At 40.2% G+C, this 21715-nt stretch overlaps 1 protein-coding gene across 1 annotated transcript in view; it reads right to left on the bottom strand.

Moving 5' to 3' along the window:
- The window catches only part of lrp8 (low density lipoprotein receptor-related protein 8, apolipoprotein e receptor), a 210945-nt gene that overhangs the window by 57896 nt on the left and 131334 nt on the right, over positions 1 to 21715 (bottom strand). The window contains exon 5 of the mRNA XM_061738682.1: positions 1658 to 2032. Coding sequence (XP_061594666.1) covers positions 1658 to 2032 — 375 coding nt within the window. The remainder of the gene's footprint in view (positions 1 to 1657; positions 2033 to 21715) is intronic.

The raw sequence follows: 21715 nt of genomic DNA, 5'->3' as shown, positions 1-21715 counted from the left end.
CACTCACGGGTGTGTGGGAGTGTGAAGAGGAGACCAGATGGAGGTCTCGCTTGATGAAGGACCCTCACTTCCCACACAGGCGCGCATGCATGCATGCACACACACACACACACACACACACACACACAGTTAAACATGCACTCAAAGATTCTCCTTCTGCTTGTAGAGATCACACGGTTGCATAGCAACACGCTCATGGATTATCATGATGTTGTTAGCATTGATCTTCCTTCAGTCATTTGGTGGCACATTTTGTCAGTCAGTCTTTGTTAACAATAAACATCAGGTGAGTGTTTCAAGTAAATCCCTCTTTAAGTGGAAATCCACCCTTTGTTCCATAACACAATTACTGTTGGTACTGTTGGTAGCCACTGATCACTAACAAGATTCTCGCATAAAAAAATACTTAAACTTAACATTCAAATTCTTTGCCCAGACCAAATACATTAATGTAAAAAAAACACAACCTTACTGCTGATTGACTTATTCTGTAACTTCAAATGCCCAGGACGGACTTAGGTAGGAGCACTGGGTAAAAAAAATGGGGAAAAAATCGGGGATTAAAATAAAATTCTTATGTTCTTTTTTCATTGTTCTTTCATTTCAGTGTCTTTGTTTAGCCACAATAATTTATAGCAATTCAGGAGTCCTAGGAGTGGGAGCTCCTATCAGGGCTGCCCTTTGTCACTAATTCTGCTCCTAACTTTAAATACAGACTTTCTAGGTGCGGGCAACAAACGATCTCATTTGGTGGTCCCAGTAATCTATCTCTTCTTCTTTGCAGATGATGTGGTTCTGTTGTCATCTATTCTGGTCTAGTTGGGTGAAGAGAGAGCAGAGCCAAAAAGGCAAGGTTCTTTGTTTATTAGTAAATCCATGTTCCTGGCCTCAATTATGGTCATGAACTGTGGATGGTTCAATAGATTGAACGTGCAAGTGACTGAGAAGAGTTTTCTATGCAAAGTGTCTTTTTGACATAAAATGAGAGGTTCTGTCAATCTGGGGGAAACTTGGAATAAAGTCGCAGCTCCTCCACAGCAAGGCGAGGTAGTTGAGGTGTTTCGGGAATATGATAAGGATGCTTCCTGGATGCCTCACTGGATAGGTGTTTTGGGCATGTTCAGCTTGAAGGAGGCAGTCGGGAAGACTAAGGGATTATATATCTTAGCTGACCTGGGAAAGCCTCAAAGCCTGGGTATCAATATCAGAATACAGAGTGAGAAAGTAGGATTGGTGCCGCCCTTATATACAAACAAATGTAAACCTCAGTTCTCTGTAAAAATGACATCCCTCAGCATATGCACTGAACCAATCAAATAAATTACAGTAATGCTGTGAACACCATTTCAAAACAAACCGCACAGTCACAATAAAATTCATCAATGGCATGACTTTTTCATGGATTCTTGTGAATACTTTGAAAAAAACGCTGGCGTTCGGTGGCTCTGGGGAGATGCTGCATCATCCTGTGGCAGTGCAGATAACTGTTGTTTGCACAATGAATTTGGTCTTTGAGAAATTTGTTTGCTAGTAATTAAAACGACAACATCAGTATCCTTTTATCATTCCACTGACTTCCACACCCATTAACACTCTTATATATCCACCAATGCATCCATCCAAGCACAAACGCACTATAAATCCACACTGGACTTACGACAGTTTGCTTCGTCTGATTTATCCTTGCAGTCGGCGTCGCCGTCACACTTCCAGTTCATTTGAACACACTCTCCGCTCCCGCAGTGAAACTCGCCGACCGGGCAGCGAGGTTTCTGGGGCTCCGTCCGGCGGCTGCAGCGCTCCATGGACTCGTCTGACTTGTCCTTACAGTCCGGTTCACCGTCACAGCTCCACAGGGCAGGGATGCACTCGGAGTTGTTGCAACGAAACTCATGCGGGCTGCAGGTGGGAGTGGAGCATTTCTCCTCGTCGCTGCCGTCCCCGCAGTCATTGTCTCCGTCACAAAGAAAGACTGGTGCCAAGCACTTTCCGTTACGGCACTGAAAATCTTTGGAGGGGCACGCCTTGGCATCTGCAGGAGGAATGGGACAAAGGTGTAAAAACACAACAAGTTAATATCATTTCCTTAAACTGCAAGAAAATATGACTGTAATTGCATTTTCGGTAAATTCCTTTAATTTAAAGGAACATTTAAGAGTTAAGCAACTGTAGGTCCGTTCTTAGATGTTAGGGATTGTAAACATTTGCAAGGGACCCCAGCTATGCTAATTGAAGCAAGTTTGAGCGCAAACAGAATGTATGTTTGAAGAAAAAATTATTGTTCCAGTTTTATGGAAGGAGAGGCCATTAACTCCTCCTTTAGACTATCGAATTTGGTAATCAACATGTCAAAGATGTTTATCATGTCTTCTACAGGAGTTTCTAATTGCATGGACTTGTAACGAGGTGATGGCACATTTCTTTATATATTCCTTTTTTACACTTACTACGATTAAATTACATTAGTCGGTCTGGAAAAATCCTATCCACACTATCACTTCAGTGAAATTACATATTTGAGTCTTGTCAGAGGTTTACAATAGCACTTAAAGCAGCACAATGTAACTTTCAGCTTTTGTTGAGTTTGGGGGCTCCTTTGGACAAAAGCGGTATTGCTTTACCAGAAAGAACACAACATTTACCATGAGCACCAGCGCGTACTGCCAGAAAACTCCTGTCCCCGTCGCATGCATTTGTTTTGATAGCGAATGAAGACGGGACGGACTTTCAAAACTACTTTTCTGTTTCACCAAGTGAACAGACGGAACGCAAAAAAAAAAGATGTTAAACTGCTGGAAAGGAACTGGAATTTACCGGGATACCTTAAACAAGGAAGCCAGGGAGCGGTATAATAATAATAATAATGACTTGGATTTATATAGCGCCCTTCTAGGCACCCAGAGCACTTTACAGAAAATCATTATTCATCCATACACATTCTCTCCGGTGGTGGTAAGCTACATTGTAGCCACAGCTGCCCTGGGGCAGACTGACGGAAGCGTGGCTGCCATATCGCGCCTAACGGCCCCTCCGACCACCACCAACATTCAAACACATTCACACGGGGCAAGGTGGGTAAGGTGTCTTGCCCAAGGACACTACGACAGCAAACTGGGACAGAGCGGAATTCGAACCGCCGACCTTCCGATCATTGGACGACCTGCTCTGCCACCTGAGCTACTGCCGGTATATGGACAAAATAATGATTATTAACGGTTTGGATCCACATGAAATCCCTACTAAAGAGTGGAGCTCCGATGAGGATTTACTGCCGCAGTTCTGCACAACCGACGTCTTAGACAATCTTGTTTAGGAATGTTTGGCAGCTGCTTTGGTAAATGTTTGACTCGCCATGTGTTTCAATAAATTAGTATAATAGTACAACATACAGTACATGTTTTGTATTACTCTTACTTTTCTTTTCTTTTTTTTTTACTGCTATATTATGCTGAAGAGGCTCCGAGACGTGAGCAATATTTTTGTTTTCCTCGTGAGATTATTTTTTTCCTCTGCAGCTACAAATAGAGTTAATATTTTTTCCTCAACAAACTAGTTTTATCTGAAGATTGGGGTTAATCGCACCCCAGAGCTGGCCAGCAACTGCGTTTAGCTGGAGAAGTGGGGAATAAAACCCGTGTTTTGATCCGACCCCGGTCTGTGTGAGTGTTTCTTTGTGGTTTACTGTGGAAGGTTACGTTTGGTCGTTACAGCCGCGATCCAAGCGAGCCGACGACTCTTTGTTATGTCAGATACTCGGCCTCCGTGGTTCTGCCTCCAAGCAGGAAAGCGGTGAAAAGTTAAACCATTAGCGATCTTTTCCCCACGTCTGTTGTGTGGAGCTGCTGCAGCTACAACACAGCAATGGGTTACCAGCTTCTGCTGAGCCCTGCGCTCCACGCCCATTTTCGTCTCGACTACGAATCGGGAAGGAGGGGGAAGTGACGTATGCCGTAAAGCAGTCAAAGCCGTAAAAATGTGTAGTTTTTTAGTGTGGCAGGGTTCCTACCATGCACCTCAAAGTTACATAGTGCCAGTGAAGGTGATACAGACCCCCCAGACCATGACAGAGGTTCATTAAACCTGTTGGAAGTTGATGTACCATCACAATGACTCTGGAAATATTAGATTAAGGTGGAAAAGTTACATAGTGCTGCTTTAATTAGATGTAGATCAGTTGCCAAAAATGTTCAAATTTATTGCTACTTTGCTGCAAACATGTATTATGCTGTAACTCAAAACTGCTTCAATTCGCATGATTTTAGTTGCTAACAAAAGTTTTCTCTTCCTACCATCTAATAATAGACCCAGTGCTCTTTTAACTCCAGAATCTTCCTTCAATAGATCCAAGTCAGTTGCTTGAACTCCTTTTGGGAACAGTGTATGTGTTGGAAAAGATTAGAGGAAATGTGAGTTGGGGGAGAGATACAGTTCTAACTGCATTTATTCAAACCTTCGAGAGTTAGGGCTACATGCAGCAACCTGTCTTTCCCACTTCTCTGGAGGCGGCATGAAAGACGATACTTGTGTTGAAGCTAAGCGTTAATGAGCAGCGTGCAATCGCAGAACTTTCTTTTCTGTTCTTGGCATCTTTTTATGCGTGATAAGAGTTTGCTGTAAAAAGTGCCTGTTGTCACGGAGCAAAGTGTGGCTGGTGATGGAAAAAAATTCCAGAAACACCAAGTATTGTAATTACAATTAAACAACAAAGAAATAAAACAAAAGTCAAAATGATGTAAGAAGATAAGGATTGCCTCAACAATCCCTTCCACCAACTCCAACTATTAAATGAAGCAATAAACATGATGTTGATCATATTGAGCACCAGGCTGAGAGTCTTTCTCCAGCAGAAGTTTTGTGTGTTGAGATGAGATCATAATGAGTGGAGTTGGAGAAAGCAGCAGGTTCCTGCCGCGGTGCAGAAGTGTTTGTTCGTGTTTGTACAGAAATATCTGCGGAGGCTGCATATGTAGTCAGCTTTCTGTTTTAGGATACATGTGCTATATGTGCATTCCTGGTTTTCCTCCATTGTCCTTTTTTGCCACATCAAAGAAGTGACTCAAGACTTGAGCAGGCTAGTCAAATAAATCAGACTCGTGTATTCTGCTTAAAAAAAAAAACAACCCAAAAAACCTTAATTCCATCTCTTTTCCACCTCCCTACACAATCCCCCTCTGGGACGGGATCTTCCTCATTCAGATCTACATGAAACGTAATTACCACAAACACATAAACAACATGAGTACTTAAACTGCTTTTGTAAACAATAATGAGAGACAAAGAGTCATACCAGCGGGTACATGATAACCAACACCTGACTGAACCAGCAGCCTTTTCAGTCAGGTGTCCTTATTACAGTCTGGAGGGAATACCAAGCTCAACAGGATGCTTCCCAGCAAGATACTGAGTGACATGAAAAAGGGTCAGTACTGAGCAGCTTTACTTTCCCTGATTAAATAGGCAGACAGCTTACAATTTATCCCATTTTTGTCTCCAGGATAAAAACCAATTGAGGCAGAGCTTGAAATTCCTGGCTTGGACTTAACTCATTCTTCCATTTTAATGAGAGTAACAGCAGATTTGAGCATCATCTGTTCTTTAAATCAAGTCCTCCATGTAATTGTTTTGTCACATTAACATTATGAAACTTAAAACTAATTAGTACGCAGACATGTAACTGTAGGATGTCCAGGCAGAAATGAACAACGCTCACAAACCCATGTCGTTGCCGGCTCTGCAGCAGCAGGACTTGTGAGCGGTTCAATGAGGCCACAAATAAACCACAAATCTGCAAAGAGTTGGTTTATGTGCGGGAATCTGATTCGAGTTGACATCTTGCAGCTTACAGGACTTAAAAGGATTTGCCGCTGACATTCCTGATATCACCGGGCACCTTCAAAAGCCTGACGCTTCAGTGGGGTTAAAGCTGTTTTTGGCTACGCACAAGAACCAACAATACATTTACAGGGCTGTCATAATGTTTGGGCTCATTGCTGTACATGCATACAATCCAATTAAGTCATAGTGTGAATCCATATATACATACACGCATACACACACATGGACATACACACTGGCTTGTTCACCTGCATGCTTGCTCTGTAGTTTTTGGGGTTAGGTAGCTGTAGCTTAGCTCAGACTGCGATCAGATCTCAAGATTTGGGTCGATTGCTGTTCGTGTTCTGGTCGGCTCAGTGTCGGTTTTGTGTTTTGTTTGTGGTTTTTTGTTGCAGATTTCCAGTGCTTGACATGTGTCTCCGTGTGTTCATGCTTCCTGGATTGGCAGTGGATGTCTATTGCTTAAAAACTGCTACAAGCCAAAACAACAAAAGTAAGACTGTAGACTTTTACCCTGCAGAATATCCACGCAACAATGCAACATAGAAAGGACCCGCATACAAGGAGCTACAGGGACAAACTGGTGCTAGTGACACAATCATTCTGGGGGAGTTGTACAGTATCTGCTTTTGAGTGGTGCGTTCCAGGTTGCAGGCTCTTTGTCAAACTTCAGAGACTAACATGCACAGTCCACCAAATAAGACCTGTTCAAATGCTTCTTAAAGGGAATTATGGATGAATGACAGGCCTGTCTCAATTATATTGTGTTACTATTGTTATTGCATGTATTTAATTATTTATTTTTCTTCAAAAATAACTGGGGAACCCCTGAAATATTTATGCAAACTGCCAAGCCCTCATTTCCTCTACAGTGCCACTCTCCTCTTTACAAACGCCTCGGTCTAAAGTTCGGTCTAAAGTCTTCATAAAAGTTTTATTTCCAAGTTTTATTCAGAACAAGAGAACTGAAACACCATGAGCTCTTTTTTTTGTGTGTAACAGTAATTTAAAATGACTCATCCCACAGTTGCAAATGTTGAAGTTCATAATATTAATGTTAACAACCGTTTGAGTAACTATAATTGGTTTAAGCATATCTAAAAATGCTCAAGATCATATCAACCATTTAAAAAAGTCAATGTAGGACTTTGTTGAAGGAAAACAAAAGAGCAGAGGAGCCAAAGTGACTCCTGAGTGTTAATTAAACACATTCGTCCAAAGGATAACTGAAGCAATTACAATTGTAAATAGGTAACCGATAATCTTCTCCTGATTGCACCTTGACAGCAACCCACCCCCCCAAGTGTTTAACCTCGGGTTAAAGCTTCCGTCCATCCGTCCATCCGTCCATCCATCCATCCATGATCCATCCATCCATCCATCCATCCCTCCCTACAGCCACAGCTGGACAGCTAATAGATGGAGAGGTGGGGCAGGGCGCCGTTTGCTCACCTTCACCTGAAGGACAATTGAGCTCTCCTCCATTATGGACCCACAACCAGCAGCAGTCAGCATCCACGCAGACACAGGGAAATAAAAGCAGCCACTAAAAAAACTAAATTAACTAAAGACACACAAAATACGATGGGCACTAAAAAATACCCAACTAATGTGAAGCGCAAACAGCGTTTCTCTACGAATCACTGGCTTTAATGTTTTTGGAGCGTAGAATCCAATCAGACTGTGGCCCATCATATCAGGCACTGAGTCGTGATATTACGGGCACACACACACACACACACGAACACACACTTTGTCTTAAAAGCTCAGTACACCAGGTGCCAGGTGTGCTCATGGAAATGCAAGCTGGAGATCAGAGGTAAACTCCTAACCACTAGGAATAGAAATGAAATATGCACTTCACAGCAACGAGGACAGTGCTGCAGAACAGGAGCACAAGAGCACTTCCCAAATCAAAACGGAAGCACTTCCATATAATCAGCCAAACACGGACAACACCTGAGGACTCTTCGGTAGTGAGCAGGCTGGACCGAGCCATTTGGAGCATAAACAATATGACAAATATTAATACATTCAGTCATGAAGGGATTCGTTTAGTATTAACTTTACATTTAAAAAATAAATCACGTCTTTACTAGGTGTTAAATTTAGGCAAATACAAACTTAGATGAACAGGAACTATTGTCTATTGTCCGTTTGACAAAAACTAAAACATTTAGAAGCACATACAGCCTTTGACTTCACTTGATAAGTGCACTGACGAGCATCACCGCGCTGCTGCTTCTACTTATCCCCTCAATTTCTATGGAAACAGTAAAGGTGTATTTATGTCTCATCCTCCACATACTGTAGGAGCGTCATAAAAAACCAAATCTACCAGATACAGGACTGTAACTGCATTTCACAACCGTCTGAAAGTTCACAATGACCGAAGAAGAAGAAATAAAAGGGAAAAAGAGGAGGAGATTTTATTTTTCAGTTAATAATTACTATATATCAAATATCAAAGTATACTGCTGGAACGCAGCCTTACACAAAATACAGTATTGTGCAAAATTTTGAGACGCCCCAGATGTTAAATATCAGATCTGTCACACGGTACCAACAGAAAGCAGACTGACTGTTGACTGGCCAACTTGAACCTTCGCAAAAAAAAAAAAAAAAAACCCAACAAGAGTCAATTAACGGGCACATTCTAGATGTCTACTGCTAATATACGTCTGCTGTCCCCGTGGTTGGCCCTGTCCCCACTTCACATGCTTTGATTGGTTGTTTACTGATCCAATGGGCCTGTTGGTAATGCACCCCGGAAATCAAAGTCAAATCCTCAGGAAGCAGATCAATTCTTTGCATTAGAGTGGAAAAGAACGAGAATGGCTGACCGAGACAATCTGTCTGTATTTCACTTTGGGTGGGACGGTAACTCTCCGACTTCCAGCTTCAGTTAACTTCCAACTTAACCTGCAAACCTGTTCAAATATAAACGATGCAGCTAGGGCTGGGCGATTTTGGAAAAAAATAAAATCCCGATTTTTTTCTCTGAAAACCCGATTTCGATTTCGATTTTTTTGGTAAAACTACAAAAGACAATGGAAAAAATTGTTTCAAATATCTTATCTTTATTTTTAAAGAAAAATAGCAAACAAATTTCCCTATTGGGAATGAAGTGCAACTGAAAGATACTGTAAATCCCCCTTGAGTTTAGTAAAGTGACAACATTTACAATTTTCTTGACCAAACTAGACGAGCTCTGTCTGTAATGCAGCCAGCTGCAAAAAATCGATTTTCCGATTTCCTTTTTTTAAACATCGATTTTGATTAAAAAATCCGATTTAGATTTAAAATCGATTAATCGCACAGCCCTAGATGCAGCAGAAGAGGAACGGTGATTCATGATCCAGAATATTTACAAAAACGTTAAGGGTTATTAAACCGAAATCTAGTTAATTATTAGATGAACATTGATGGGTATCAATTGTCTAACTGAAACCAAACTGAAGTCACCGGGGAAAAAAATGAAAAACTAGACACAAGTAACACCCACATTTTATACACAAACTCCACAGAACTGAAGACAAAGTTTGACTGTCGTCAGTGCACCGGGACGGTGGGGAATGTGGAATTTGCTGAGTGTGACGTGCAATATCCTATTCGAATCATCTACAGGAAATTGCTGGCAGACGAGCAGCGCCGGAAGCACTGGCTTACCTTTGTCATCAGTAACGAGATGCTTTCTCGAGGCAGTTTCGGATGCAACAGGGTTTATGGAGTGTGTGCATGAAGACTGATGTGCATGGATTTGACGTGCAGCTGCTCTCTAGAGTTCTCACGGAGTGTTTATCTGTGCTTTGGCTGCATTAGAGCTTTGACACATCCGCACAGAAGGATAGCAGCATTTACAGACACACACACAAACACACACACGTAGCCACCAGACAGTACGCAGCCCTTCAACTTACTGCAACATAAATATGCTCCTCTTTTCCTAATGGAATAGACGGTGAGGAGTGATGAAATTTCAGATAGATTTATCACCGACTGACAAACAGAACGCAGCTTCAGAAGAAATTCATTTTCCAACAGCGTGCCCAGATGGGGTTTACGAGACACAGCGCTGACACTATGTTTGGTGCTTTCGGGGGAAAGCAGCATCTCGGGTGTCAGTCATCTGCCTTGGTCAGAAGATGTGAGATATAATAATAAAAAAAAAAAGTAAAATGAAACGAGACATGTTTGGTAATGACGTATTTCAGTTGAAGCGACCAGGAGCTTAAGTCATGTCTGTAACTGCAGAAAATTAGTACTAAAGTTGACTGCACTGGCGTTACTATGTTAATAATGATATTCAGGTTTCTGACTTTATCTCTGATAGCGCAGGTCGGCTTTGTTGCTTTGTGTTTTCTTAAATTGTATGCTCTGGGATAAAACTATCCTTATAAAAACATCTAGTCAATCAGCTGGATTCTCTTTGTGTGCGTAACTCCAAAAAAGCTGAGTGTAAATCCAGTTCAAGCCATTTCAAAAGCGGGTGCATCCAGTTCAGTCAAATCATAATTACATGTTCAAATTAATCCAATTATTAGCCATTTCAAGGAAGTACAGTCAAGTTAATTCCAGTAAAATGCTATTTATTCAAAGAAAGTCCATTCCAATTACCGTAGTTATATAATGATTAAACCAAATTCAATGAAATGTGGTCTAATTGAACCAAATTCTAATCCAGTTCAATTAAATAGAGTCTAACTCAAGTCAATTAAGTTGAATCACATACAATTCAATTAAATCAATTCCTATCAATTAAATACTGTCTAACGACATCCAATCATAACTGAATTACCTACATTTCACTCGTAAAAAATTAAATTACAGTAAAACACAGTATTTTATGTCCAGATATAATCTTGTTCAATACAGTCTATTTCAATGTAATATTTTTTTTTTTATATTTTATAAATTGTTGTCTTCTAATGGTTTGCATCCAGTCTTTTGCTTTGATTGAATCCTCCGTTCTGAGCGTTTCCAGGTGATGGGGTGATAGAATAAGGTTTATAATATAGTAAACACTAAAAGTTCTGAAAACGGATTGGTTTTGTAGCATGTTTAATACAGGAGTGATTGCAGACCATATTACTGCGTGAGCAACTGAAACACCATCAGCAGTGAAACGATCAATTCAATAAATCATTAAAAAAAGGACTCCTCTATACACAGTGAGCCTCCAAATTGAGAACCTTTGTTCACTTGAACATGTCTGTTCAGAGGAGAAAAACATGCCAAACCGAGTGTGAAAAGCCGATGAAACAACGCCTTGATGTAGTAGGGCAGAAGCGCCGGGGGAGTCCAAGTGAAATGGCAGTTTAGGTGAAGAGAAAAATGGACCCAAATTCCCTGAGACTGAAACTCTTTTACCTGATTGGTATACACCAGGGACAGACATTTGCTAAGCGCCTTCATGATGAGAGGCGTCTCCGGGGATTGAGCACACATAAACCGAACACACACATGGAGAACATGACAGGGTATTTCAACGGCTCAATCACAATACCATCTGACAGCCGCTTAGGACTGAATATTAATGTCCTTTGGAGCAATACCAGAGGACTGTCTGGTTCGCTCGGGTCCTTCTGAGTCTGCATCTTGTAGGAAGGATATAATGTTTATTCTTGGTGCCTTTCGTCAAAGCAGCTCATGTTTTATAAGACTTTAGACATTAAATGTAAAATGTGAGATGGCCGTCAACTTAATGTCATGGCAGCTCGCCACCTCAAACCTTCATGTCTTCACTCCCCCCTGTACAAAGACAACATGGATGTGCCTGTCTTCAAGCCTGTGGGGACTTAAATTTGATTTCCTCCTATAGTTGTAACGAAGGAAACAATTAAACTGCACTATATAAAAAAAAGTCCCTCTAGAACTGAGCCAGAAACTCTGACCTCTGGGTGAATCGTCGTGTGTTAAGCCAATACGACTCTGCCAATGGGGTAAGAACAAGTCTCTCGACTAGAATTTGTAAAAAGAGCAAAATAGTTTATCCCAACTCAAAATGTAAGGCTAATTTTCTTTCTTTTTTTTCCTAGCTACCATCGATGTCACATAATAATCATATAATTAATTCAAATTTCAATACTCTTCAAAACTCAAATGTCCCATTTATGAGTCACAGTTGGGGCTTTTTTTTTTTTTTTTTTTTTTTTTTAAATCTGAGCACAATTTAAATATAATATATTATATAATATAATATTATATAATATAAAATATATCACATCAAAGAAGGTTTGGAACGGAGTAATTAGTAAAGTAATAATATAACTTTTGTAAAGAATAATGAAAAACAAGAACACATCACAAACACTGCTCAAGGCTTTAGTAAAAATATAGACAAGGCAAGTTTATTTGTATAGTACATTTCATGTACAAGACAAAGTACTTAACATAGTATAATTAAAAAGTGCATTTAAAAGTAAATGTTTATTGTATCTAGTTTTTGCACTTCAATTGCAAATATTCAATTTCACCCACTCTTTGGTTTTGGAATCAGTATTGGTTATCAGGAGGTAAATCGAGCAAATTAAAAAGTGGATCTTAAACACTGTCGTACCTGCCAGACATGAAGGATGAACAGTTCAAAGTTTTGTATCCCAGATCCAAAATTCAATGCTCAAGCCTGAAATAATGAAACAAGCTGAAATCCAGCTTCCTTACAAGATACCAACTATAGTGATCTCTTTTTTTAGCTTCCCTGCGTGACTTAGTGAGCCACCAGTTGCATCTACAACAGGGGGAAGCCATTCAGTTGGCCACAGTAAAACAGGCTAAAAACGTGTTAACAATGGTTCTGCAACCTGGAAGTGTGGTTGGCGTTGAGCTGTCAGTACTTTATAAGCTTTAAAACAAAGAAACAAAGGAACAAAAAAAAAAAAAACAGCAAAATGGAAAGATCCTTCTTCTCCGGTTCTTACTCCCTGTTCTGCTGCACTCCCCCGAGGCTGGAGCCAAGCTGTTTTCACCTTGGTCAATTTTCACACGAGCAGCTACCCTGTCATCTTCATATGAGACTTACGTGTGCACGTAAATGGATGGCACGCTGGGTGAAAGAGGAATGAGTAATGTTCTTAAAGCCATCCATCGGAGAAAACAGTCTGCTTGAGTTTGAAGTGCAACTGCCTTCGGGTTCCCAGCGAGCCTGTTTGTGTGCCTGCGCTCCATTACACCCACGCACACCGCCAGGGCAGTCAAAGGATTATAAATGAAGGAGTAATGGGAAGAAGACTCAGAGTGCAATTGTTTGTCTGTGTTGTCGCCTTTTCCAGTGAAAATATGTGTGAATCAAGATTAAAGAGGACGAGAACACAACCATTCTTGTGTTAATCAAAGAACAGAATCAAAGTTATATTTACTCTTTAAAAGTGGACAAAGTAAACTGTCCTGCAAATGTGGAAATATGGATGTTTGAAAAGACATCCATATTTCCAAAACCAGATGTTAAAACTGAAAAATGTTTAAATAGAAACATCTTTTGGCCTTTTACCCGAGTAGGTGTCACTGGGATCTGTGTATTGATTTGGCAGATGGGCAGAATCGCCTCACGAAATCCACGACTCCTTATGCAGGACAGGAAGAGAACACTGAGCTCCCAGTCAAGCTAGGACAAATAAAACTCAGAGATTACTTTCCTTTTTAACAATGATGAAACTGTTAGAGATGGCTGTAAAAACAGTCCAAGCAAAGCTGAGTTCTGAAATAACCACAGTTTTTATATACATCCCAAGACTACGCCGGCTATAACGCAGTTTCACATTGGCCGAGCCAATCACATTTGGCTAGAAGTGCTTTTCGACCTTATAAATCCTAAAACAACTTGACGAATTTGATGAATTGATTGAAGATTGTGCTTCTCATTTAGTTTCATATTGGATTTTATTTTTCTTATTCTTGTTTTGGATTTAAAGTAGTTTTGAATAAAAGAGACACCAACAATAAAACCAAAATGTGTGATACTTTAAGATTCACCGCCCTAATTGAAATATGAAGACTAACATGCATCACACAAGAGCTTTCTAATTAATTGGTGTATGACCACGTCCTGCTTTATTCACTAATCGTCTCCTTCTTTTACTTCCTGCCAGAACAACACACATGTAGAGTGCACTCGTAATGCATCCATGTCTTACGCCCGTCGCACGCAGCTAACGCATTCCTGGTGGGCTTGGATTCAGCCAACAGCTTGGCCTGATGTATCACAGCAGCACAAGCTGATGTGAAAACAGCAACAGGTCCCCGGGGCACGAATGAGCCACTGCAACTGTTCTCTGTGTCCATCTCCGTTTGTGTCACTCCGATTTGTTCTAATCAGTAGAGTGCTGAAAATGTTTGTGGGGTAAGATCAGTCACAATTATTTACAAGTATTTTTAACAAAGTTAATCACAGAAGCAACACACAGCTCGATAAAGCAATCACATCACTTGCACAAGTGAGTTCAACAAAAGGTGACTAATTACAAATACTAATTAAAGCTGCAAGCAGCGATGGACGGGCCCTCGCACCCTTGTGCACGTTCAGGTGTGCTGCAGTGGAAGCTCTTGTGTGACTTGCATGTAGATTCTTCATGCCTGGACATTTAGCAGATGACACCACCCACGACTCTCTATATCAAATCATTCAAAAGTTATGGCAGAAAGTAGGAACTATCAGTTATCGACCAATCAGATGAAGGGGGGGGCACACTTTTTGGCATCTATCATCGCCACGTTAACGCTTTTGACTGAGAAAAGTAATGCACATCGTCGCAGGATTGATACGCACATTTTGATACGCACATTTTGATGTATAACACACCTGGGTGCACGTTACGGTTCGGGCGAAGAAGCGGCTGAAGGAATGGCATAAATTGCGCCAAAATTACACAATTAATTCAAAATGGACGACTTCCTGTTTGGTTTCGGCCATGGCGCCAAGAGACTTTTCTTTAAGTTGCAACATGATACAGGTGTGTACCAATTTTCGTGCATGTACGTCAAACCGTATTGTGGGGCTTGAGGCACAAAGTTTTCTAGGGGGCGCTGTTGAGCCATTAGGCCACGCCCATTAATGCAAACCATTAAATATCACATTTTTCGCCAGGCCTGGCTTGCATGCAAAATTTGGTGACTTTTGGGGCACGTTTATGGGGGGGCAAAAAGGCCCTAATTTCGTTGGAGGAAAACGAGAAGAAAAAAAAATTCCTACAGATACAATAGGGCCTTCGCACTGTCAGTGCTCGGGCCCTAATTAGAATATAGCTTACGAAATGTGTTTGAAATTTATTACACATACTAGAAATTGATCCTCTGGCATTTCCAGATATTTGCTTATGTTTTATACAAAAATATATACATTTAGTTTATATACCGTAGATGATTCCTTCTTGCAGCAGTAGCAGTCCCTGGACACACACTTATGAGGTGCCGTGAGGGACATAATTCTGAATTACGGTTCATAAACACATATGAAATCCAAAACCTTTTATACACACAGGTGAAATGCTCTTACACATACAACTGGAAATGTTCATAAACACATATGAAATCCAACTCTTTTACACACTATACTGAAAACTTCTCACACTCACTTGTGAAATCTCTCATACACACAGGTGAAATGCTCTTATACATACAACTGGAAATGTATCCACTCACATATACAACTGAAATGTGCTCACAGATACTACTGAAACGCTTTTACACAAACAAATGAAATCTACTCATATATACACAACTGAAAATCTTCTCACAAACACAACTGAAAATCTTCTCACACACAGTGGTGAAATCTTCTCACAAACACAACTGAAAATCTTCTCACACACAGTGGTGAAATCTTCTCACAAACACAACTGAAAATCTTCTCACAAACACAACTGAAAATCTTCTCACACACAGTGGTGAAATCTTCTCACAGACACAACTGAAAATTTCAGTAGAAACGGAAGTCATTTCAGTAGAAACGGACGTCATTTCAGTAGAAACGGAAGTGAGTTGTTTAGCGCAATTTTTTTTTTTTTTTCCTGGCAGTTATTTTGACTGATTGATATAGCAATATCTTCTCAGCAGCATACAACAACTCTGACTGAAGCAACAACTTTACTCAATAATATTAGCTTCAGCAGAGACTGCTGGATGAGCCTCACGTCACTTTTCCCATCACGGTGTTATGTTTGATGCTACCCGTTGAGAAATGCTACTTTGTGGTTCTGCGCCATGATTGATTCACATGAGCAACATTAAGTCTAATAAAGTTCCTAAATGTCGGTTTCCATTATTTTTATATTAATTGCCCAGCGATAGTGCTTTTATTGTATTATTAATTTAAATGAATGTATATCTTTAATTTGTTTGTGCGAATGCGAGTCCTGCAGTAGGTGGGCACATTTTGAATGTATCCACTATGACAAAGTCCCACATTATAAGTGCCAGAAAAGTGGCTAACTACTCTGTTTGGCATTTTGTTGTTGTTTGTGTTCGTTAACTTTTATTTATTATTGTTGTTTTTATGTTATTAAATGTAATTTTCTGAACATAGCACTCGAAACGACAAATTGAGACAATTTGTTTGTTTGTGTGCCTTTACTTTTATTTCTTATTATTTTATACTTATTATCAATCCAAAAATAGTGATCACAAAATTGATAAATTGGGGGGTGTAAGTATGCTGACATTCATCCTGCAGTGGCAGTGAGGTGATTAGTATCTTACCTGAATGCATTAAGTGACGGGAGCATTATTTGATAGGATGTTACTGGACTATCAAATTATGCTACCATTAAATAGATTTAACATGGATGATATGGGATGTTGAGTATTTGATCCTTCAAAATACACTACCCATGACATGAATTGCATTACACTTTGTGAACATTATATGATAAATGTAAAAATAAAAAACTATGTTATCGCTTTATTTGATATTCATTCCGTTATTGGCCTTTATTTAACCAGGCAGGTCATTAAGAACACATTTTTATTTACAATGACGGCCTGGCAAGAGACAAGGACCACTTGGGGAAAAAGGACGTGGGCTAGGGAGTAAAACAGTAAAATTGTAGCTCTACAAAGGTAGAAAACCATTAGGTAGCATTTTTTGATATGGTAGCAAGAATCGATAGACAGACGCTATCGGTTTATGCGGTGGTAGCATTTTTCGACGAAGCAGCAGAAATCGACAGAACAGCGGCAGCGGCAGCGGCAGCTTTCTGCCAGTATATATCCATGTGCGAAAGCACTTTTGGGTTTGATAACGTGGTGTGCATCCTCTCAAAACTGTAGTTGTTGCCGTTGCGGGATGCTATGCTATGACGCAGCTGCCGTGATGGGAAAAGTGATGTGCGGCTCATCCAGCACACCTGCACCGATCTGCACTCGCAGTCACCGGGGGGGCGGGGCTGTAGCCCCGCAGTTGTAACACCTAACAGGGTCCTTATAGTCTCTGCTGAAGCTAATATATTATTCAGTAAAGCTGTTGCTTCAGTCAGAGTTGTTGTATGCTGCTGAGAAGATATTGCTATATCAATCAGTCAAAATAACTGCCAGAAAAAAAAAAAATCGCGCTAAACAACTCACTTCCGTTTCTACTGAAATGACTTCCGTTTCTACTGAAATGACTTCCGTTTCTACTGAAATTTTCAGTTGTGTTTGTGAGAAGATTTCACCACTGTGTGTGAGAAGATTTTCAGTTGTGTTTGTGAGAAGATTTTCAGTTGTGTTTATGAACATTTCCAGTTGTATGTATAAGAGCATTTCACCTGTGTGTCTGAGAGATTTCACAAGTGAGTGTGAGAAGTTTTCAGTATAGTGTGTAAAAGGTTTTGGATTTCATATGTGTTTATGAACATTTCCAGTTGTATGTGTAAGAGCATTTCACCTGTGTGTATAAAAGGTTTTGGATTTCATATGTGTTTATGAACACTAATTCAGAATTATGTCCCTCACGGCACCTCATACACACTCACCACCTCTTTATCAGGTATACCAGGTGTACCAAATATAGTGGTCTGTGAGTGTAATTCTGCTTTGATAATTAGGTACACAAACATGGTAAAACTGGCCGTGAGAAAATATTTCATCTCCTTGTATTGGGCGTATGCCAATGGGGCACGAGCTTTCTCAATGGGGAGCATATGAAAAACTACAGCTGATTGAATGACCACTGCGGCGGCTGGCTCAGAAAGCAAGTCAATCTGCATTAAACCCCATCTTAAAACATCCAACATTGTAGCAGAAATAAACATATTTACAGCCCAGATACAAACATAAGTGTTGGTCTCCATAGATTTCAGATACATTCCAACTATACAGGGAATGCAACTAAATATAATGACTTTTTCAGTGTTGTTAATTGTACTAACTGACCTCTGCAACCTGCAAGTAGCAGAAAGCACCTACGTTTGCCCGCGTCGAAGGCTTCTACCTGGCCTTAGCTGTGCACAGCCTCTATTTCACAGCCAAAATGGCCAGCTCATCCCGCTGAGCCATTATCCAGGTTGGCCTGAACCCTTTCAGGTGACTAACCTTCTCTGGACCTCTGCCAGAAAAGGGCTTTAGAGAGGCCCCAGGGGCCAAAAAGGTTGCATTAGAAATTAGGATGGATGGACAGATTCAATTAGAATGGCAAGTCCAGTTAGCATCAAAGGTCTGCATCAGCCCAAGTTCTGTTAGAGCCCAAAGAACCCCGAGGCCATGGCCAGTTAGCGGAGTGTCAGCTAACAACTGGACTTCTAGGGTCCAGTGGTGCTCGATAGGAGCTTCACCAGTTCTTATTTCCGCTCTGGCAGAGCTGGTTTCAGGTGTCATTGTGGTAGCAGCATCTGAAACAGGGATTTGATTATGGTGACTTGTGGTAACTCAGCGAATGTTCCAGGCAGCATCCAGGTTTGCTCATCCTGCCCTTTTCCCCATTTTTTGGAGAAATATTTGTTGGGCGGCATTAGGGCTGGGCGATATGGACCAAAAGTCATATCTCGATATTTTCTAGCTGAATGCCGATACTCGATATATATCTCGATATTTTTTCTGTGCCTTAATTGGGGTTTCCCCGAAAGCATTATAACATAGCATCTCTGTTGGCTTCATTTTTTTCTGAGGCAAACCCTTAAAAAAACAGTTAGTTTTATACAAAGCCTCGTGCCAAATGTCACACAGGTACCTTTATTAACAGAGGTCTGCACAATATCAAAATGTATAAAACAAATGAAATAAAAATAAACTGCCTGCATATATAGAATAAAAATGCTTCTTGAATAAAATAAAACAAATATCCCTTTCCTGCATAACAATTAAATTAAAATACACTGTGCAATTAATACAATGTACACAGTAACAGGCAGACTTTTCCACTGAGGTTGACAGTTGTGCAAATAACAAAACATTTGTGTAAATCTCAAATAAAACATTCAAGTCAATTTGTCACAAAATAAGCTATATCAAAATCATTAAAAAAAAAATGTAAAAAAAAAAAAAGAATTTCTTTTTTTTTTTTTTTTAAATCGATATAAACGATATTGTCTCGTACCATATCGTGTTTGAAAATATATCGATATATATTAAAATCTCGATATATCGCCCAGCCCTAGGCGGCATCATCTCCTTATAATATGGCACTGTCAAGAAGTGTGTAAAAAAACCTAAGGGGGATAATAAACAGGGCTTAAAACAACTGGTTTGTCCAGTTGTTTGTATACAGTCTATGAAGTACACAAGTGTTAAATAAACATTATATTTCATTTTTGGCTCATACTGTGTGTAAAAATGAATTTGCAATTTGTAAGTAGACATACCAGCTTCTGACCACTATGCCCTGAAACCAAGTTCTTAGGCTCAAGGGGGCACTGGAAATTAAGGAAAACATACAAGACCACCAATCAAGTATCACTCTCCAACTCTACCCTCTAACACAAAATTGTCTTCTGATTTGAAAAATATGAAGATGGAAAATGACTAATGCCAACTTAGACACTTCAAAATGCTCAAAACGGTTCATTAACCACTTGATGCCGTGGAAGCTACATCCCTTGTTTCATATATACCCCTTTCCATACACACTCTGGGTTGTGGCAGGAAGTTTTCCTGCTTTACAGATCTTGTGTGTGAGGTGAGCGCTGATCTGAGGACTTTCACTTCTTCTAATTTAACAGCAAGCTATGAAACCGTCAGCTGTTGTGAAAAAGGTAAATCCATCACAGCTCTGTTTTAAAATGCTGGTCACATTTCACCATTACAGTTTCTTTTTCATTGCTCTAGGGATCAAATTGGCTGGCTGACTCTGATACAGCTAAGCTCCACTTAGCGTTTCCTTACCACACATAGATGAAAGTACTGAACGGAGGCAAAGAAGAGCTGCGGAGGAAGACGGAAGCAAGAGTACGGGTAAAGACTGATAAAATGAATATATGGAAACTTTAGATTGCTTTTCCTTCACACTTGTTCAATAATTTTATGAGCAGACTTAAATTAACTCAACGTCTACAAATATGTTTTTCTTTAAATAATGGGCAGTGATGGTGGAAATGGAGACATTACAGGGGGAAATAAACTGAAAGTTTGAGGCTTTCTTTTTAGAGAGCTTTAAGAAAAATGGTTATTGACCTCAAAAAAGAAAAACTATAGAACAGGATTCTTATTAATAAAAAAATAAAATACAGTCTAAATGCAGCCTTTTAACCATTTACTTTTTAAATTTTCACTTAATAATAAAAATGATCCTGAAACAGTACCCATAAAAAGAAGTAGGTTTTCCTGCTTGAAAACACACTCTACGCCCCAAACATAAAATAATGACATTTGTACCCACACCCACACCCACACACACCCACACACACACACACACACACACACACACACACCCTGGAGCACACAAGCACACAGCTCACAGCGGCTGTGTCCCTAAACGAGTGCAGTTTCACATTAACATAAATTAAAGCCTCATAAACTTTCTTAAGAGGCCTCCACTAAATGTAATAAAGAACCTCTCTTCCTGAATTCATGTTTTATTCAATATTTAGATATGCTCAATTAGAAGCCCTAATTAACATCAGCCGTCCTCCAACCACAGCTGCTGATGGAGGGAGAGGAGAGATCAAAGGTGACGGAAGGTTGCGGCGAGGATTAGCAGGATGGATGAAAGCCACAGATTTGGCAATAGTTTTAATATCTTAAATTCCCAACTTTTTACAGAAGACGTCGGTTTGTGTCTCAGAAGAACACAGTTGATCTGCCCATTTTTGTGGCCTTTGAAGTCAACTTTTATGCGTGAACTCAGATAAAAGGTCTTTCTCCACATGTCAGATGAACCCCTTAATATTCGCCGCTACACATATCTGAATGATAGATCAAAAGATGATGTCTGGGGGTTATTATAACAGCAGGACTCTCATAACAACCTGCACAGAGTCAAACCACATGAGGCAGGAAATCAATTATCATCAGGAATCCTATGAAATATTAAACGGATTTATTAATCGCTTTATTTTCCCTGCATGCACAGAAGCTTACACGGGTCAGACAGATGAAAGACACTGGAAGGAATATATGATTTCTGTTCTGCCCTCCGTGTCATGTTGAGAGGGAATAAACTGCAGGTGCCAAGGAAGGATGGAGAGAAGAAAGGAAGCTTTTTAGACCATTTAAATTGCACATGAGGGAGACAGAGATGGTATGTGAACAATGCAGTGACAGCCTGGATTACATGTCTAAATCAATAGCGGCTGTTGTTTTCATTAGATCCTGGCCACCAACTCTCTAATGGGATCTGTCTGTGTCCCGGCAGTCTGCAACTCCCAGACTGAATGGAGATAAATGAATCAGCAAAGGGGAAACTCCCACAGATAGTGAGCAGGAGCCGAGGTGGAGAGAATATGGAGATATGAAGATGCTGGCAAGTGAAGATCTG

The sequence above is a fragment of the Cololabis saira genome, chromosome 13, assembly GCF_033807715.1.
Source record: "Cololabis saira isolate AMF1-May2022 chromosome 13, fColSai1.1, whole genome shotgun sequence".
Lineage (NCBI taxonomy): Eukaryota > Metazoa > Chordata > Actinopteri > Beloniformes > Belonidae > Cololabis > Cololabis saira.
This window is presented reverse-complemented; position numbering and strand designations above follow the sequence as displayed.